Raw genomic sequence first — 21,688 nt, forward strand, 5'->3', positions numbered from 1 at the left:
GTTTCATGTTATATGGAGATTTTTTCGTTACAATTATCATGTAGTCTAGGCATATCTTAAATCTCATCAGGTAATTTCCTCCTTGTTAATTTAGTAAACCCTTGAAAAATCTTCGTAATCTAACTAAGGAAGGGCTTGTGATGATTGTGAACCACAATCAACAGCTGAAGCAAAGGTTGATTGACCAGCTTTCTCATTATTTTAAGGTTTAGTGTTGGTTTCCATTAAAACCCAAGTTGAAACACTATTGATGTAATAAAGAAACTAAATTGATTACTAATTTCCCTGTCAATCACTTACAAGCATTCAATAGCTTCTCTTGTCACCGGTAACGTTTAAACGTCGTCTGCATCTAGCCATCTAGCGATTTTATTTTATCTGACAGTAATCATAGTATAGAGTAGTAAATTAAGGAAATGAGAGCCAAAAATGTGGATAACACTCATTTAATGGCCTCCATGTCCACACAACGTTGTAATAGGGAATGAATATGAAACGGCTGCAACCAGCTGTATGAAGCCAAGAAAGTAGGCCTAATTTTTTTGAAAATCTCAGTTCTCAGTTTGAAAGAGGTTGTTTCACGTAAGGTTGAGGTTATGATAAAACTCACTATCTCAAACAATGTTATAATGTAGCGAGAAAAGTAGCTTACTTTAAAAATGTAGCTAGCTACAGCTAAAGCTACAAAATCTTAAAAGTAGCGTAGCTACAGCTAACGCTACAAAAAAAGTAGCGCGCTACTTCCCAACACTGGGTAAAAGTTAGATATTAGATTGTGGTTAGTAGTTGAAATAGGCTTACATGAGTTAACTATAAAATTAAAAATAAAAATTGTAGGTTACACAAGAACAAGTTATGCAATGTTTGCCTTCCAGCTGGCTGTAATTTTAGGTTAATCATTTCATTTTTTATGTGTTTGTTGTACCCTTGGAAATAAAGTAAAATTACTCAAAACAAAAATCCATCTTTTTGTATTCTTTTGGGGAACCATGTAATTTTATTTTGTGAAAACTAAAACTGATTATACTATATTTTTCTCGGCTAACTCAGTAAACCAGTATGTTTTCCTTAAAAGTCTTATTCGCAAATTGACATTAGGCCTAAGTTAGACTATGTTATGTAAAGATTTGAAGCCAAAAACTGTGGTGCAATGTATTGAGATGGTCTAACAACTAATGACAATATTCTGAAACAAGTGGCCGTTTTCTATGATACTGCAAGGATTTTAAATAACTAGTGCACCTGTTCCTCGAATTCGAGCAATAGCAAAGTAGTACAGGCGTTATTTCAAAACGAATAACTCATAAATTCCGATCCGACGACTTAAAAAAGAGTCAACTCAAAAGATAATGTAATCAATCACTTCACTCCAGTGATTGAAACTGAAAACGAATGCTCTTGTGTGTATCATGTGTTTACTATGAACAGTTGAAATCAATACAAATTATTTGTCTGTTTAAATAAAACATAAACAAAATATTTTCTTCAAAAGAAACACATTGGGATGGTCTGTGGGGCAAAGCCCGAGGACTTTTATTACAGGAATTGGTGAAAGGGGGCGTCTACACAAAAAATACTTAACTTTGACATATTGTTTGTAAAAATCTGTCCATTATTAATGGAGGAGTAGTGTTTTGTAGAAATCGCCTTCACATATATATTATATTAGGATATTTAACCCAATACACTTGTAGTACCCTCTGGTGAGATGGTCCTGAACTTCGTTTTTTTTCTTGGTTTCTTATCCTAGTCAATGGTCATTGACTATACCACTGTATAGTTAAAACTGTATTGATTGATTTGTCTTCTTAATGATCTTGAAATAACCCAATTTATATCCATGAATAAGAATGTAAGGAATAAAGAGTATTTGAGTATATAATCACTTTGGTTTTAATACTACACTTTACAACTATTGTTAAAGAGAACATCTATCCCATCAAGAACGGATTTTGGCTGATCTATGATCGACAGTTTGTTAGGAGGTACATCGGGCTTGTATTTATTGTCCACCGTCAGTTCTTGGTAAGACATCGGATCATACCAAGTAGGAACCTTGACTTCTAAATGCTCTTGAAGGAATTTCACAACATCAGGAGTAGTCCTTAGATAATTAAACACTCTTCTGTCAGCTTTCTTCAGAATCTTCTCGACCATGAAGACCAGATGGTTGTGGAAGATCATAAATGGAAGATGCTCTCCTAGAGTTAAGCTTAGCCAGTCTTCAATACAAGAAACAGGTGTTTGTTTGAACCCGGCAAACATAGCGGGGTTTTGTAACATACCACGAGCACTCATTACACCTGAAAAAAATAAAGATTATCGTATTATTCCAATAATATTGGCTCAGTTTCTAATTGAATACGTTTAATAACTTGGCTGATTCTTGTACAGCAACCCTTGTGAAACATTTTGACATAAAAATATGTATTCCATCAATTTTACATTGAAATAATGACAAACAATAAATATTCATAAGGAATCCAACCTCTATGACTGGCTCATTTCTTCAAAACATTTTAGTCATGGGCGGATCCAAGAAAATGTCGGTACCGGATCCGGATCTTGAAAAATTTGGTTCCGGATCTTGAAAAATACACACTGTTATAAGGGCGGGTTAAAAAAAATGTAACTAACAGAATGCCAATTTAAATCATACTGTTTAAAAAATTAAATTGGTAATGTTTAAACATTAATACATCTTATATACAGGGTGTTGAAAATGTCTGGAACCAACATTATATCTCGTGAGTGGTTAAAGAAAAACAAATGATATTTTGTGTACGGATATACTATGGTTTTACCTATCTTTTAGTGCCTTATGAAAATTTTTACCACTTATAGGGAACGTCCTGTGGAGGATGCAGTAAAAAGTTTTAATGGAAGCCTATGGTAAATGATACATCATTTTAAAGGCCATTTTTTTCTGAGTAAGGAGCCACAAGTTTCATCTCAAAAGGACCACCCTAGCAAAAATGGCGACTGTTTGAAATTTTAAAAACCACTTATAGGGAACGGAATTTTTAAATTTCAAACAGTCGCCATTTTCGCTAGGGTGGTCCTTTTGAGATGAAACTTGTGGCTCCTTACTCAGAAAAAAATGGCCTTTAAAATGATGTATCATTTACCATAGGCTTCAAAGAAAACTTTTTACTGCATCCTCCACAGAACGTTCCCTATAAGTGGATATTTAAATTTCAAACAGTCGCCATTTTTGCTAGGGTGGTCCTTTTGAGATGAAACTTGTGGCTCCTTACTCAGAAAAAAATGGCCTTTAAAATGATGTATCATTTACCATAGGCTTCCATTTAAACTTTTTACTGCATCCTCCACAGGACGTTCCCTATAAGTGGTAAAATTTTTCATAAGGCACCAAAAGATAGGTAAAACCATAGTATATCCGTACACAAAATATCATTTGCTTTTCTTTAACCTCTCACCAGATATAATGTTGGTTCCAGACATTTTCAACACCCTGTATAGAGTAATCTCCAATTGAGCCCATAATCCCTTATTTTTTGGGGTACTAAAACTTTTCAAAATCATAAAATTAAACTTTGTCCTAAGTTTGCACGACCACCAAAGGGATATCTGTGTATATTTTACAATAGTCCGATCTTGAGTATGCTATATCGTGGTTTTTGCATGCAGCATCCAATTTATTTATGCCTGAATCACCTCTTGTTAATCTCTTCCTTAAATTCGTTCCAGGTCCACAGTACTGATAGACGGGTATGTGAAGTTCTACAGGTAAAATACCCTGTGCCTGTGTACAAGAAGACTGTACAGTAAACCCTCTCTTATCCGGATCTCCCATATCCGGACCCTCCGATATCCGGACGCGATTTTGAAAAAATGCAAAAATTAAAAAAACACTCTAGGGCCGTCAGCGAATGTTTGTTGACCGAGCAGTTGCTGTTTGTAGGCCGGTTAGAGACGCCGGCGCGCCGGGAGGGTTGTGCGACGTGCAGTCTCGCGGGCAAGGTCACTGACTGACTCACGAAACAAAAATAGAATCCCTCCCCCACCCCTCCTACCCACCCTCCTACCCACGCCAACGCCCTACTCATGCGCGGCGACGACAATTCATCACTCGTGTCAGTTGTCAGTGCTGCTTTTTTTGTGCCTCAGTGACCTAGTCTTTGTTTGTACGGTTCGTTTTAGTTTCGGGAAGGAAGAGTGCTAGAGGCGAAATTGTTATGGCCGAAAAAAGAAAAAAGATTGTCATTACGATGGAGGACAAACTTAACGCGTTGAAACGTTTGCAAGCGGGCGAAAGTGCAAAAAAGATAGCGAGTGAGATGGGAGTTGGGACTAGTACAGTGAGTGACTGGAAAAAATCCCGTGAAAAAATAGAAAAATGGTGTTCTAACCAGGCATCAAGTTCAGGAATAAAAAAGTGCAAAATGATGAAAACAGCCGTAAATGACAAAGTGAACGAAGCGTTATTTTTGTGGTTTACACAATGTAGATCAAAAGGACTGCCCGTGTCTGGACCCATTTTGCAGGAAAAGGCTCTCCAATTTAATAAGGAAATCGGAAGTGATCCCAATTTCAAAGCCAGTGAGGGGTGGTTGGAAAAGTGGAAGAATCGATATGGGGTCAGAAAGCTTCATATAAGCGGAGAAAAGTTGTCAGCAAATGAAAACGCTGTGGGAGAGTTTAAAATGTTTTTACACAAGCTGCTTGACGAGGAAGGAATCAGCGGGGACCAGTTATACAACTGTGACGAAAGTGGTCTAAACTTTAAAATGCTACCTAGCTGCACTCTCGCTTCCAAGGAAGAAAGTAGCGCTCCAGGTTATAAGAAGAAAAAGGAGAGAGTTACAATAATGGCCTGCAGCAACGTCACAGGAAACAATAAACTCAAACTCTGCATGATTGGAAAATCAAATAAACCAAGAGCGTTTAAAAACTTCAAAGATCAGTCGACATTACCGGTGTGGTACAGAGGACAAAAAAGCGCTTGGATGAATTCTGCGATCTTCAGAGAGTGGTTTAACAATCAGTTCGTCCCGTCTGTTGAAAAGTTTGCTGAAAAAAACAATTTGCCAAAGAAGGCTATTTTATTGCTTGACAACGCCCCTTCACACCCGTCTGCAGATGAACTAACAAGTGGAGAAATAAAGTGCGTGTTTTTGCCGCCGAACGTAACCTCTTTGTGCCAGCCAATGGATCAGGGGGTCCTTGAAACACTTAAACGTTTGTATCGACGTAAGCTACTGACGATCATTATTGAGGGCATGGATGTGGGAAAGAGTGTTTCTGAGTGCCTTAAAGACACTGACATGCTAGATGTTGCCTTGTGGATTTCTAGCGCTTGGGAAGAGCTCAAACCGATAACGTTGGTTAAATCGTGGAAAAAGCTTTTGGACCACAAAGTAGACCAAGATTATAACAAAGAAGTAGAAAAAGAAACAGAAAATTGCAATGACAAAACAGGTGAAGAAATCGTTCAACTTTTTAGAAACGTTCCTGGTTGTGACAACATAGACAGTGACGCAGTGAGTGAGTGGATGAAGGAAGACGAAATCCAGGAGTTTACTGACAATGACATCATAGACTTAGTTAACGCAGACCCCGCTCCTGACGACGACGAAAAAGAAGAAATCCAGAAAACAACCATGACGCATAGTGAGGCTTTCCAGGCCATCGAACAGCTGATCGAGTATGTCGAGAAACAAGAGGAAGCAACGGGTGCCGATCTTCTGCTTTTTCGTAGGTGGAGAGACATTACGTCAAAGAAGCGTGTTAATCGAGCCAAACAAGCCACAATAACATCGTTTTTGTCCAAAACTTAACTGTGAGTACAAAGTAAGAGCTGTTCTCGTGGATTAATTTTATTTTACTCTGTATACAGCTCTACATTTTTGTTCATTACAGTAGGCCTACTTGTCTTTTTCTTAGTTCCATTTCATTTTTTCACTGTACCGTTACTGTATTACGTAATATTTTTTGAGTTTTGATGTTATATTAAATTGTTTTTCTTAGTTCCATTTCATTTTTTCACTGTACCGTTACTGTATTACGTAATATTTTTTGAGTTTTGATGTTATATTAAATTGTTTTTCTTAGTTCCATTTCATTTTTTCACTGTACCGTTACTGTATTACGTAATATTTTTTGAGGTTAGTTGTTCTATTAAAGTGTTATTATAACCAAAATACCGTTGTTTTATTTAATAAACAAACGTTTCCGTATTTAAGGCTTACTAAAATTGAGTACCGTAGTTGTTGTACAGCTGTTTTCTCATCTAAAACAATGTTTCTCTCATATCCGGATTTTTTGTTATCCGGATCGGCCGGCGCCACATTAGTCCGGATATGAGAGGGTTTACTGTACTGTGTTCTAACTTAGAAAAATATTAGATGGGGGAATCTTGACTTTTTTATTCACCCTGTATGGACACAGATAATCTTCTTGAACACAGACACAGGGTATTTTACCTGTAGAGTTTCACATACCCGGCTATCAGTACTGTGGACCTGGAACAAATAACAAAGAGAGGCAAGCAAGGGGTGATCCAGGCATACGAGACCGATGTTTTCCCGATTTTATTACTAACACAAATCTGTCTGTATCTATGTACAAGACCGATTAACCGGATAACACGGTGGTAAAAATTATTACCGGTGTAAACATTACTACCGGTTTGGTAAACATTATTACCGGTGGAAGTGCATATGCCCCGCTATCATTAGTGTGGACTTGGAACTAAATTCGGCGGTAAACATTATTACCGGTGGAAGTGCATATGCCCAGCTATCATTACTGTGGACCAGGAACTAAATTCGGCGGTAAAAATTGTTTCCGGTTGAAGTGCATATGCCCGGGCTATCATTACGGAGGACCTGGAACTAAATTCGGCAGTAAAAATTATTACCGGTGGAAGTGCATTTGCCCAGCTATTAACTGTGGACCTGGAACTAAATTCGGCGGTAAAAATTATTACCGGTTGAAGTGCATATGCCCGGCTATCCAATACTGTGGACCTGGAACAAAATTCGGCGGTAAAAATTATTACCGGTTGAAGTGCATATGCCCGGCTATCCATTACTGTGGACCTGGAACAAAATTGAAAAAACTGCTATATACAATACTGTGTATTTGCTCGACTCCGGATTTTTCGTAATCCGGACCGGACGTCCGCCACTTTAGTCCGGATGAGCGTACATGGATAGAGACAGCTTTGTGTTAGTAACATCAATGGAAAAAATAGACTTCATGCTGTTTCTTGTCTCAGGATTACTGTTGTTAGATTATAAAAGGTATAATGTTACCTGGATCTGCCAGAGTAATCCAATGGTTGTCTTGTTGACTACGCGTTTCGAAACACTATTGGCTTCATCATCAGGTCTTCAAGAACATGTTCGTTTAATAAATCATAACTATGGCTTTATATTGCTTTATAGGCTATATATCGTCTATGGCATTTATGAAGAGCCCTCTGTCTTTTGTAAAAAAATGTATGGATGTCATGTGTTTTTCAAATGATTTTTTGCTTTTGGAAGGTGTTCTTTGAATCTGGTTTTGAAACCACAGCCGGTTTGTCCTATATAAAAACTATTGCAGTCATCACGCAAGATAATCTGTAAACTCCAGTTTTTTCCTGTTTTTAGATTATTACTGGACGATGGATTTAGTTATTAATCCCATTAAACGACAAACTAAATTTCCAGTAAAATGCATTGTATGATACTATAATAGCTAACCAGGAACAGCTATTACTATGGAACAGCTATACTTTCAGCAAGTGACAAAGTTCACGACACCAAACCTCACTGCGACAGTCATGATAAATCTGTCTAAGTGCGTGCACGCGGTTCGTAGGTCTGCTATCTTTCCGTGCATGTATTTTAATAAAAATTATATTTATTTGACGACCTCTGATGAGTGAAACATGTTCTTGAAGACCTGATGATGAAGCCAATAGTGTTTTGAAACACGTAGTCAACAAGACAACCATTGGATTACTCAGCAAGATCCAGGTAACATTATAGCTTTAAAAAAATAGAGCTCCATCAGACAATATGTTTAGTATTTCACTAATGTAACCAGTTTCTTAATTAGTAATAATAATAAAATGCCTTTATTAGCCGGCGTTTCTCTAAAACATATAATTTTTAAGAACAACTAGTCATATTTTTTAATAAGTAAAATTAGGTTGAAATATTAAATTATAAATACAACTTTAGAATATTTTATACGCTTCTTTTGTTTTCTTTAAATAAAAATTAAAAAGTATTAATTGTAAGAAAAGTTATCGGGACAACATAAGAATTGTCTTGACGTAACCACTCCCTGGTTTACAGTCATACCAAACACCAAACAGTAGGGTGATATGTATCAAAGTACTCATCAACAGGGAAGGTCAGATAAACAAAGATTGAATGAGCAAGACTCTATTATACAACAGTCCACTCACCCTTGTATCCAGTCAGCTGCTGCAGTTTCTCAGCATCCTCCAGAGTCTTGACGTCTCCGTTGGCAACCAGTGGGATGGTCACACTCTGTCTGATCTCTCTGAACGCCTCCATGTTGACAGGCTCGGTGCGTTGGGCCGGAGTGCGGCCGTGGACAGTCAGGAAAGTTACCCCGCACGCCTCCAGCGTCTTACACAGGTCAACCGTCTTTCTACATACAGTACACTCTTGATTATCTGAGCACTGGTTATCCCAGCCCTCTGGTTTGAAGCCTGAATAAATATATATATATATATATTGTTTTATGCAATTAATTCATTTTTGCATATATATATATATATATTATATATTAATATATATATAATATATATATATAATATATTAATATATATATATTAATATTATATATATATTATTGTTGTTTTATGCAATTAATTTATTTTTGCATATATATATATTGTTTATTTCCGGTAGGAACAATAATAAAGTTTTTAGGATTGTTTCTGTTGAAACCAAGTAAATAATTTATAAATAAAAAACTTTTTTAAAACAAAACGTTTTCAAACGCACTAAAAAGTAGACAATAATTCATAAATATGTAGAGAGTATAAATACTTGTAAGATTTAAAAAGAAAAACGTGGGGTGCATGCAATAGATAATTTACAATTACCTTCACCTATTGAACTAATGTATTATTATCAATTATCTATTATCTATGCATTGCTATTAAAACATATACTTTACAAGTCTTTGACTTCCTAATGTGGTACCATAACCCCTGGAGAGCGTGTTTGGTCTAGTGGTTAGAGCGCGGGACTCTGGTTCCTGGGGTCCAGGGTTCAAATCCCGCCAAATTACCATTGAATTTTATTTAAGTGATAATGCCTCTAGGTCTAGCTTGAAGTAATGTGAAAAACAATTCCGGGCTCGTGCCTAGCTTCCTAGGACAAAAATAAAACCGTAACCCCTAACCTCAAAATCCTTAAAAGTTTGAGGAAGTCTCAGTCCCAACAACATCAGTTAATCCAGAGTGTACTTTGGTGTCAAAAGTCATGGGGTTGTCACTATTAAGTAGGAGAGAAGTATAAAGGTGTTATATTGATGTAGGCTACCTTAAATTAGTAAGAATAATGAAGAGATGATGAGAAGAAGAATAAGAATAACGTTGATTGAAAATCGAAAATTATCATTGATTATACAATAGAAACACGTGATTCTTTAGTCAATATTCTATATCTATAAAAGAGGAACTATGTTATGTATGTATGTATGTATGTGTTTATATATGTATATACGTTATGGACTCTGAAACCGCTCAACAGATTTTAATGAAACTTTCAGGCATTATTAAGCATCTTTCAAGGATGGTTCGAGTGAAGTTTGGTGCAGATCCGTCAAAAGGGCTCTGCCCCAGAGGGTTTTAAGTGGGCCAATGTCAGACTTTTTGATCTACAATGTTTACAAATAAAAATAAATATAATTCAAAAGCAGATGTTTACTTTCACCAACTGTTTTGTACGTTTGAATAATCACAACATTCTGTATTAACAATAGTCTTTGATTTGAAATAGTGCCACAGTGTTTCTACAGAGTGCAGCACAGAAAACTATTTTACTTTTGAATAAGTCCAAATGTATTAATCCCCAATCGCAGCACACCTGTGCACTTAACAACGTTTAAATTCTCCAATGTTAAATATTAAAACATAAAAAATTTATCAAAGTATTATAAACAATAAAAGGGATGACTTTTTTAAATTTAAGACAACAGCTAATTTGCAACCTAAAGGTGAGTGAGCGTAGCGAACGAACTTCAACCTGGAGGCGAGTTAGCGTAGCGAACGAGGTAACCTGAAAACAAGTGAGCGCAGCGAACGAGCTCCAACCTAAAGGTGAGTGAGCTATGCGAATACTTATGAAGTTAAACGGGGCAAAGCCCGCGGGTACAGCTAGTATTGACTATAAACGGAATTTAGTCTCATTAAGGGGATATAATGGACTAGCAGACTTACTACTGTATATGTATTCCTCATCTAAGCATGTGAGGATGGTATGGTAGATAGTTCTTTATGCAAACAGGGGACTGTATTATGTGTTTTGCAGTTAGGTTAGATTGGGAGGTTAAAGTTTTGGTTATAATGAACCGAGTTGTTTTGTTAGACAGTAGTTTTAGTTTTAAAATTAAAACACTGGTTAACACACCGCAAAATACTTTTTATTTTAATGCTTTTAAATTTTAAATGATAAGTTTGTAACTAATACACTAACTTTTGCCAGTAATCCACCATTCCAACAACAAGAGTCATCTCTGAAGACCATGATTGACAGTCAGACTTATGGAAGCCTACCTTCTAGATAACAATATTTCAGTGGCCCTAACTGGAAGTTGTAGGGGGTGATCTATTTGAGATGACAACTAGATACGTTCTTGGCTACATAATGATATAAATTAAATTAGACTAATCCCAGGTGTAAATAACAACTGTCCATCACTCACTTGAGCTCCGAGAGAAGTCTGATTTTCACTGATATACTGAAAGGTTTGGGTATTTTCTCTCGCAACTGACGCACCATCTCCTTCACCAGCTCAGGTTTGTACAGCAGTGCCGAGCCGTAACCCTCCTTCATGGCCCATCTCTGGGGACAGCCGCAGTTCAGGTCCACTCCATCGCAGTAACTGGAAATGCAATTAATTTATTTATGCTGGCTCTGTTTAGAAACGTTAAAAATTTACACAAAACAGGTGCTTTGTTTTTTTTTCAGGAAACATCCCTTAGCCTCTTAGGACTCTGTGAGAAGCTTTTATTGCTTTAATATTATTTTTGGATGAAAACCACAGTTGTCGCTATTCAACAAGGTAATAATAAGACAGCACCTATTATCCACAGACTTAGTTAGTTTCAAGATATGCTGTGATATAAAGGAAGAAATGTATAAAAACAAAAACTATTAAAATAATTTCGGAATTGTTTTCATAACCTGCTTGCTTAAATGCAAGATCCCTACTAAATTCAACCACCATATTTACACATATTTATTTTTAAACATTTAAATAAAAAATAACCAACTTCACTTGCAGCAGAAAAAACTTGCAGTTACAACCAACATTATACACACATAATTTTTTATACTCAAATAAAAAAAAACTAACTTCACTTACGGGGCGACCATCTGGGCTGCAGAGATGAAATCTTCTAAATTGTTGGCTCCAAACTGGGTAATTAAAGGTCGGTCACCTTAACACAAATAATTTATTAATGGAAAACTAAAACTTTCTTAGCTTGACAGTTGTGTTCGAAAAATACAAATAAGCATGGTATAAGAGTGTGTTATTATAACATTAGGTTGGAATAAGTTAAAATCAATCATCAACATTATTAAAAAAGATAATTATAACCAGTAGCGGCTAGCCCATAAGGACTCTCGGACGCCGCCCTCCCAACAATACAGAAATCAGTATTTTTTTTATTTATGTAATAAAAAAATAATATGTCGTAATTAAAATTAAATTACAATTACTTACGACTACTTAATCAATATGATAATAATATGAAATGAAATAGTTTTAAATTTTGAATCCAGTAATGACTGTTTTGCGATAGTCGCTTTCATAATGTGGATTGCGGACGGCGGCAACCTCCGTCCCAAACTCAATGCATGTAGTCTTATGGTAGAAACACCTAACAGCGCTGAGGGTGCCGTGACGTCATTCCAATGCTTTACAATAGGGACTCTGGGGCAGAGTCCAAAGCTGCGCGCGCATCCATAAATCAGGGCAGCCACCCTAAACTGGATAATTCTGCATCACACACGATTAGGATAGGAAGAACCATGTTGGCAGCGCTGGAGCCATCATCCACACTGTCACTACCATAAACATTAACTAACCTCACTTCTTTCCATGTCCATGACCACAGTTCAGTTATAGTTTAGTGCCAAACGACCTGTTGTTTTGTGATCAATAGTGTTTAGTGATAGTGATGGAGGCGTAAGGAAGGCAGCGGTAGTTTGTTGAAGATTGAAAGAGCTAAGTAGAAATTATTAATAGTTATACTTAATTGATTGAGTTAGTTAGTTGGTATCTTTGAGTCAATAAGTTACGTCTGTAGTTTTAGTATAGGCTAACCTAATCAACCCGAAAACTAAGTAGACTAGCCATAGGTAAAGTGACTCGGACAATTTTAGTTATAGTTACTTATTATTAGTCTTAATAAGTTATTACGGGTAAATTTGCCGTGGGTTGAAGGCCTAAATCTAAATAATAATGGACGGCGGCATTTCGTTGTCGTCGACGGCTAACGTCACTAACGAAGTTAGCCTGATTATCAATGAAGGGATCAAAAATATTGACCACAGAATTTCTTTGAAAAAATTAGGACCTCCTAGACCTTTCATGAACATAAACCAAATTCAAAACAGTTCAAAGAATAAGAATAGCTTCACACGGAAATTTTCGCCACATATGTACAATCATGCAGATTGGCTATGTGGTTGTTCAATTAAAAATTCATTTTTCTGCTACACTTGTTTGGTCATGGGGGTTCAAGATAGAGCATGGACTGTAGACGGCATTTCAGACCTTAAACATCTACTGGAAAAAGTAAAAAAACACAAAACAAGTGAAAAACACATAAATGCGTCAATAGAATATGCTGTTTTAGGTAAAGTTGATATTAGATGCCAATTGGACAATGCATATAGGTTAAGAATACAAAAACAAAATGAAGATGTTTCGAAAAATCGATACATTCTAAGTAAGCTAATTGATGCAATTAAATTTTGTGGAGCGTTTGAATTAGCATTACGAGGACATGATGAACGCGAAAATTCAAAAAATCCTGGCATATTTCGTGGTTTGGTTAACCTTATGGCGGAGCTGGATGTAACATTGCAACAGCACATAAATCAAACAAATAACCGAGTGTTTTTGGGTCTGTCTAAAACCATACAGAACGAGTTATTGGACTCAATATATTACGTTTGTCTGCAAATGATTCGTGACGAATTGACACAAACCGACTATGTTGCTATTGAAGCCGACGAAACAACAGACTGTGCCACTTTATCCCAACTAGTATTTGTTATTAGGTACGAGCTGAATGGCACGATTCACGAGCGATTTATCACTTTTATTAGACCAAAAGGCCATGATGCAGAATCAGTTAGCGAAACAATTTTTGAAGTATTAGAGCAATTAAACCTCGACAAAACTCCTGATAAAGTCATTGCCCAGAGCTACGATGGGGCTTCCGTAATGAGTGGCCAACACACGGGAGTACAAGCGCGTGTAAAATCTAAATATAAGAATGCAAATTTTGTCCACTGTTACGCACATCAATTAAACTTAATCATTGAACGCAGTGCTACACAAAATAAGCAGGTTAAGATATTCTTCAGTAATATCGAGGGGTTTTCATCATTCTTTTCCCAGTCAACAAAGAGAACTGCAGTTCTCGATGAGATAGTAAAACGTCGTATTCCAAAAAGCTCAGGTACTCGGTGGAATTTTAAATCCAGAATTGTAAGCACAATTTTTAATTATCAAAGAGAGTTGGAGGAATGTTTAAGTTACATACTCGACGATGACACCAATGACTATGCCACAATAAATAAAGCTGTTGGCCTAAGAAGTATTCTAAAAGACGAAGACTTTATTTTCTGGCTGGACTTTTTCAATCAAATACTGCCCCACAGTGACATTCTGTACAACCAACTGCAGCAAACAACAATTGATTGCGTCAAGGCGTTTAAGTTTGTCGGCGATTTCAAAACTGTGGTAGATCGCGTAAGAAACTCGACCATGTTAGATCAACCGAGAGATAGTGAACCCGAATCGAGCAAAAAGCGGAGAAGACACGACGATCAAAAACGCGTCGTCGCAAAGGAAGTGTGTGACATAATTACGTCGGGAATTGATGACCGTTTTACGTTTGTGAATCATTTGTCCGCGGCAAAACTGTTTCAGCCAAGTTTGTTTGGGGAGTTTAAAACCAAGTTTCCCGAAAAAGAGTTACACGCTGCTGCGGAACTATTTAGCCTAAATAAAACTGAATTGAAACAGGAGTTAAATGTTATTTACAATAGGGATGATTTTTCAACGGCCACAGGGTCATTAAGACTTCTCAACTTTGTCTATGACAACAACCTCAAAGATGTGCTTCCAGAGTCAATCAAACTTTTAAAAATCATAAGCACAATACCTATGACTACTTCGGAAAGTGAACGTTGTTTCTCTACTTTGAAACGAATTAAAACGTTTACCAGGAGTACCATGAAACAAGACAGACTAAGTGCGCTTGCTATGTGTTCTATCGAAAAAAAGCTGTTGTCAACTTTAAACTTCAACGAAAAAGTAATAGATCACTTCGCCGGGCAGAAAGAAAGGAGGATGGATTTCACATTCAAACAGTACAATTAAAGTTAGGCCTTATCCTCATGGTATGGTTTTCTACTCATATTGCCGTGGATGTTTTAATATAAAATACAATTAGTCAAGCCTTACCCTCATGGTTTGGTTTTCTATTCGTTATTGCCGTGGGTGTTTAAATTATACAATTCAATCAATGTCAGGCCTTACCGTTTGGTTATCTACTCATTATTGCCGTAGATATTTTACTATTAAATTATCAATTGTTAGTTATATTTTCAATACAGTGTAGTCCCGTTTTACAAGGCCGTAGGCAGGGAGGGGGGTTAGAGGGTCAAACCCCTCCCCCAAAATTCCGAAATTGAGCAGTACAAATTAAAACTAGGTTTAAAAAGTTGAATTATGAAATAGAAACCACAATAGAGGATTAATTGTTATGTTTTGCAATATCTATTCATATTTAATATAGGCCTAGTTATATTAGGATAATAAATCTGATCTATTAAATAAATTGGTAAAAACTATTTAAAAAATATACTTTACTTTACTCTACTTATGTCTATTTGCTCATGCATGACAAAAAACAGGTGAAATGGGAGTTTTTGGACTATTATTGGACACAGTTTTAGGCGTTAAAATTGCTTCAGAAAGTCACCAAACGGCTTTAAAAATTTAAAAAATTTTCCGGGGGAGGACCCCCGGACCCCCCTCTTCTGTTGGGGGGTGCTCCACACCCCCCAAACCCCCCGGAGCCCCCCCCTACACTAGGTCCTAGAGCCGCCACTGATTATAACGGTAAAAGATTAATCTTAATTTTTACATTATGACCATTTAGACTAGGCCTATCTATATGGACCAGCTGTAGCCAATTTTTTGGTAAAAAAACAACGTAGATGTGTGAGCCAGTCACAGAATGCGCTAGGGACTAAAACTCTAATTTCTACCTAATTTTTATTTGCCGGCCAAGTTAATGGGTCATAACATTTGTTATAGCTCACAATAAGTCATTTTATTAGTTTGAATTGGTGAAAAAGATTGAGTATTCAACATAAATCAGTAATTTTGTAACGCAACGTTACGTGGTGAACTAAAGGAAAGAGTTTTAGTGTTATCATATCTAGAATTATTCACTTACATTAAGCTTAGCCATTATTAGTTTAGCCTACCCTCCTCAACCAAAGAAATATTTGTTAGGCCCTACACAAAAAAAAAAACTATTGAATTATGTTAGGAGTCAATCAAAAAGAATACCGGTAATTCTTCAGAAGTTTTAAATTTTCAAGACTTTACAAATTTTTAAGCATTATTTCTGTTTATGTTAACCACAAAAAAGTCACCTACCAATAAGCACATTGGAAGCTGGTTGAACTTAATTTTTCTGCCTCATCTAATAAATTGTTAGCGAGCATTTTACAGACCTTTCTTTAATAAAAGGCCAAATAATACTGTGTATAAATAATTTGAGTTTGATTATTAATATGCATGTTAAAAATTATGATCTAAGATGTTGAACAAAGCATATTCCACCATAGTAGTTTTTTTATTTTTTTATTTGACAATTCAAATTTAAATACCCCGCCACAACAAACCTGCTGACTAAGCGAATTTCCATTAGCCTCATTGGATTTACACTAAAATGCCTCCTTTAAAATATCACATGTATTCCCTATTTAAATAGAATTAGTTTTACCAAATTCTTAGGTTAGCTGCAATAGGGAGGGTAAAAAATTTTTTTTATTTGTAAAATGTTAATAGTTTAGTAAGAAATGAATGTATTTTCCAAATTCAACCAAAATGTTCATAAGCAAGCAAACTAAAACAGTTGACTTATTCTCCATAAGAATAACATAGCCTATGAGTTTTAAATTTACATTTTTTTAAATTTTATCCGTAATCATTAGGCGCATAATAACGCTTCACAAAACTAAATTATTTGTTTTTTTTTAAGCTCTACAAAATGGTTTGGAAAAAAATTGTGAGATTTTGGGTCCCCATAGTCCGATCATGCTGATTCGCGAACTCGTTCAAATAAATGTAGGTTTACACGTTTGTACCAAATTTCATCAAAATCGGATCATATTTGTTCGAGTTATTGTGCTAACAAACACACATATATGTATGAATATGAACGGATTGCGTTTTCACCTCAAAACGAAAATATAAATCGGTCCCGGGTCTAGTTCTTACCATGAGTACTAGGGTAATAGCTTATTCCCTATATGGGAAATTCGCTAAAACTTGTAGGTTATTGCAATAAAAAAAGGTTGAAACTAAAAGATTATTTTAAAAATGTTATATAAAAAAAAAAAAAAAATATAATATAATGTGTACGGTATTAACTAAACAAAACAATGATGTTAGGCTACATAATCAAATAAAGAATAGGTTGGTTGGAACAAAAATGTTTAACTATTAAATATTGGATCAATTAAGATAAGAGTGATATGCTCGTCTTATTCTCAAAACAAATATGTAATCTTAATTTCAGAATTTTTTTAAATGCCTTATATTTTTTTATCAACAAATTTTTTGTCCCATTTTAACAACATTTATCATAACTCATTAAAAATCATCAATTATTTAATTTGGTGTTGTTCGCCTATGGACTTTTTAGTTTATTACAGCTTCACTTTATTTTACTACCGTTCTTTACAAGTAACCCAAGTGTTAAAATATGTAAAAAATAACCTTTGATGCTTATGATCTATAACTTTCACGATTTAATGTTTTCTCACAACAAGCTAAAGTGATTTTAATTCACTTAAGATATGTTTGAGGGCTAAATCACATGTTTGAACACCATGTGTTAGTTAATTAAAAGTCTATTCAGGAAATTATGATGCATCTACGATGAATCAAATAAGACTAAGTGGCAAATCACATTTAGGCTACTTACCCTCATTTGTTTTAAAGTCATTGGCTCTGGCTTCGGAAGACTTAACAAATGAGTCTGCCATTATCATGGGCGTAAAGCACAAATCACACTCGTATTTTCGAACTAGGCTTCGGAACTGCAACCTAAAATTTAAGAAAAGCTCTTTAGTTGTATAGATACACAAACAAAATCAAAGCGATTAAAAAAAGATAAAATGTGTATCATATCAACGGATTCTAAATAAAAATTATTTTTTTTGTCAAACCTACAGTTTTATTACAAAAAAATATACAAATTTATTACTTACCAATCCGTTATTTTATCTTCACAAAGATTACAAAAACTAAAGAGCAAACAAAAAGTCAACAAAATGTTTTAAGGAGCACCAATACACGACCATTGCTATTTTACAAAGAATCTACCATTTTCTTAAGAGTTTATTAAAACTTAAGTGGTTGAAAAATAAAAGACCGTAAATTTTTTTTTACGTTAAAATTTTAAAGTGTTACATTATTACCAACTGACATTGAGCAAAATTTGACTTAATTTCAGTTCACCAATCATTCCAGTAAAAAATAAAAGTCTATTCACACTATTAGACTTACCGACTATATCTAACCATGGGCGCACAGATCTTGACCATAGGTTTTTCTTCAAATAACTTGACAATACTGTTAGAACTCTCCATGTTAAGTGATTTTTCTTGTTTGTTACTGTCTACATGAAGATATAATGAAGTTTATTCTCCTTAGCTACCGATGCATCTGAAACATTTGCTTAATCAACATTTTGTGAGATTTTTTGGGTCCTAGTTGTGTTTATATATTTTGGCCCTTTGATCTCCAAGGACTGAGGTGAAGGAGGAAGGAGTGATTTAACTATCCCCATTTTGCTTATTTTATGAAAAAAATCTTTTATAAAAGTTTTACAAAACTAGTTTTTGATGAACATATTCAAAGTAAGAATGATAAAAACGTATCAAAATGTATGTTTGTTAGTAAAACTGAGTGGAGCAGGTTATTTACTCTTATTACAGTAACTTAACTATTTAAAATAAATTAGGCTTCCAGATTCAAGAGAATCAAGAGATTTATTGTACCATCAAGTAATAAATACAATAGGTAACGTCAAAAACTATGCTAAAATAAACAAACCAATGCATATGCAAAAGTATGCATCAAGTAACTAACTATTTAAATAATAGTGGCTCTATTTACTCTATTTACTCAGTTATATTATACCTACTCTATAAATACTTATAATTTACTCTATTTACAAGTGACTCTAACTATTTAAATAATAGGCTGATTGTAAGGTCCATCCTGTAAATCTCAAAAGAATGAGGATATAACATCCTGGGATGAGAAGGAAGAACAAAGTACGGAAATGTCCGAGTTTTAATTTTTGCAGTTTTTAATTTTAAGTTTAACTTATTTGGTTGCAGTAAAAAATTATTCATTTGATTACTGTCTTTCGTAGGTAGTAAATAATATTAACTCTTTATAAACACATTTTCCCAAAAAGTTCTATGAAACAATATATAAGCCTATCGTTGTTTGAGTTTAATCCAAAAAACGCTAAGTGACAATATATCGTGCTGGCACGACTTTTGATTGTGTGAGTTTAAATGGGCATATCAGTTGAGTCGGTTGTTGTTTCGAAACAGCAATGGTTTCTTTTGATTCCTCATAAGATCGAGGACCAATATATCATTCTTTAGATTAAATATGATAAATAGGTTTGGGCCCTACATAGGTAATTGTTAATCCGACAAACAGCTCAATATTACATATATAGGTTGTTTAAATGTTTCGGCTTGTATCCGCCATGTTGTCAAAACATCGCACGCAGTTGGATGGTGAAATCCTTGTCATTGTTTACTATTAAGCGTACATACACGTACACAGACGAGACAAAGACATTTATGAAAACAAATAAAAACTAAGAATAGGCCTATTCTTAGTTTATTTCCAGTCATGGAAACAAGAAATACGTTTTTATCAAAGTTTGGTAAAACCAGCGGCACACAGCAGTTTGGTAAGGCTCAGCAATTAATTACAGTAAACAAAATACCGTAGTCAGATATGTAGTCGATCTGGTTCAAATCAGTTTTTTGGTGGCCCAGACTTTCGGATGATATAAAATAATTGTTGAGAACTGCTCTAGTTGTTTGGAGAATCAGGTTAATCCTGCCGAACCATTGATCACATCTGTGGTTCCTAATCAACCCGTTCTTCTGCGACAATGTCACACTCTCGCCCGCAGTTCAACTTTGGGGGGTCACAACTAAAAGGTTAGGCCTAATAAGCTAACAAAGCCTACATACATAACTTACCTTGCTAAGTTTAAACTACGTTGGATCACTCTCTTGAGATAAACTTTTAACTTAACTTAACTTACTTGAATATGTTACAGAAGGCATGTGCATGCAATTTTTTTAGGTTAGTGTAGGTCTAAGCATAGACAAATGGAATTAAATATAGACAGACAGCAGTGCTGCGGTTAGCATAAGTTTCGGTGTCCACCGCTGGGAGCGCTGTGTAGTTACGACACACGCTACGTAACTACACAGCGCTCCCAGCAGTGAACAACAGAACTTATGCTAACCGCAACCCTGCTGTCAATTGATATCAATAATTTGGTTGGGGTTAATTTTTTTTTTTTATTGTAATGTTGTTTTCTACTTCTAAGCTGATGGTTAAGTTAAAGTTATGGTTACAGACACCTTTTCATGAAAATAATTTTATTACAAGTTTTATGACCATACTTAACTTAGTTTTTGATCCGAATTTATATGTCTAATTTATACTTGTGAACTTTGTTTAGGATATTTATTTTTAGTAAACTGTTGAAAAAGGTCAATGGTATAAAAATTATCACGATAAAAATAATATGACGGGTACAGTTTCTTAACTGGGCTACGCTAATATCGATTGAAACTATCGATTCGATCAGTAAACCTTCATGCGATTTTTTCACCATCAGCAAGTTTGGTTGGTTAGGTTAGGTGGTTAGGTTATGATAGATTTATTTTATAATAAATATATTTAAAAATATTGATTATTAATCAATATTTTCAATTTGATAGTTCCAATCGATATTAGCGTAGCCCAGTTAAGAAACTGTACCCAATATGACTTCTGTATTACTACCAAAAAGACAAAACACTTGTCTAATCCAACCATAAGAAACTACACACAAACACAAACCTAGATACAATAACTTAAAAAAATAAAAAAATTAGATTTGATTCAGATAATCAAATCTAAACGTCATTTTCAATAAACAACCCAACACATTCTAATGCACTGAATATAAGTTCAAAGTTGTTCCACTTAAGTTAGCTTATTATTTTATTAGATTTAGATTTACCTCTCTCGCTCTCTCAAGAACACGTAATCAGCAGACTGTCTCGCTGTCTGTCACGCTCCTTTCCTTTCACACTATACGTTTTCGCTCGTGCGGTTATTAGTCGTATTTGTTGTATCGCATTGGAGCTTATAGCCCCTTTCACATTATACGATTACCAACCGTGTACGATTTTCACCCGCGTAGCGACCGTAGGTGCACACGGTTGGTATCCGACTCCCGCACGAGTAATAGTCGTGTCTACGGCTAGTGGACCATGTGACCATATGGCCCTTTTCACACTACACGGTTGTTAGTCGTGCGGGAGCCCTCCCCGAATGCAGTTCGCAGCGTTTTTGCTATATAGTTTTTATTTCGTTTTTCAGTTTAATTGTTTGGTTATTGAGTTTAATTACCTGTGCGCACTGTATAGTATTATGTTATAATATAGTTCCTGAACGTCGTATTATTTCTTTGAAGATCACTTTTCAACTTATTGTGCAATTCGTCGAACGATTCTTTCGACATACGAAAATAGTTAAAAAAACTTGGCTTCATCGTTCCTCAAATCTTCGAATAATGTATTAAGCACACCCACTTCCTCACGTTTTACATTTATGGGATGTACCCAGTGCAGACGGCCGCGTTTATTTCTTTTCCTGCGTCTGTAAATTA

General features: G+C 35.3%; 1 protein-coding gene across 2 annotated transcripts; it reads right to left on the minus strand.

The window, feature by feature from the left end:
* Positions 1-1,773: 1,773 nt before the first annotated feature.
* LOC128994931 (tRNA-dihydrouridine(20a/20b) synthase [NAD(P)+]-like) lies at positions 1,774-21,057 on the minus strand. 2 transcript variants are annotated; one of them, XM_054419765.1, is made up of 7 exons: positions 21,038-21,057; positions 18,271-18,429; positions 17,687-17,808; positions 11,584-11,659; positions 10,921-11,100; positions 8,426-8,634; positions 1,774-2,303 (listed from the first exon to the last, which is right to left on the minus strand). In XM_054419765.1, exons 2-7 carry the CDS (start codon positions 18,351-18,353, stop codon positions 1,900-1,902), a joined length of 1,074 nt encoding a protein of 357 aa, XP_054275740.1. In that variant the 5' UTR covers positions 18,354-18,429; positions 21,038-21,057; the 3' UTR covers positions 1,774-1,899. The 2 variants fall into 2 exon arrangements, with proteins under 2 accessions (XP_054275740.1, XP_054275741.1); XM_054419766.1 differs by lacking the exon at positions 21,038-21,057 and adding an exon at positions 20,001-20,020.
* Between the last annotated feature and the right edge of the window lie 631 nt (positions 21,058-21,688).

The sequence above is a fragment of the Macrosteles quadrilineatus genome, unplaced genomic scaffold, assembly GCF_028750875.1.
Source record: "Macrosteles quadrilineatus isolate MER2022 unplaced genomic scaffold, UCM_ALF_1.0 Scaffold_5__1_contigs__length_97177068, whole genome shotgun sequence".
Taxonomy (NCBI): domain Eukaryota; kingdom Metazoa; phylum Arthropoda; class Insecta; order Hemiptera; family Cicadellidae; genus Macrosteles; species Macrosteles quadrilineatus.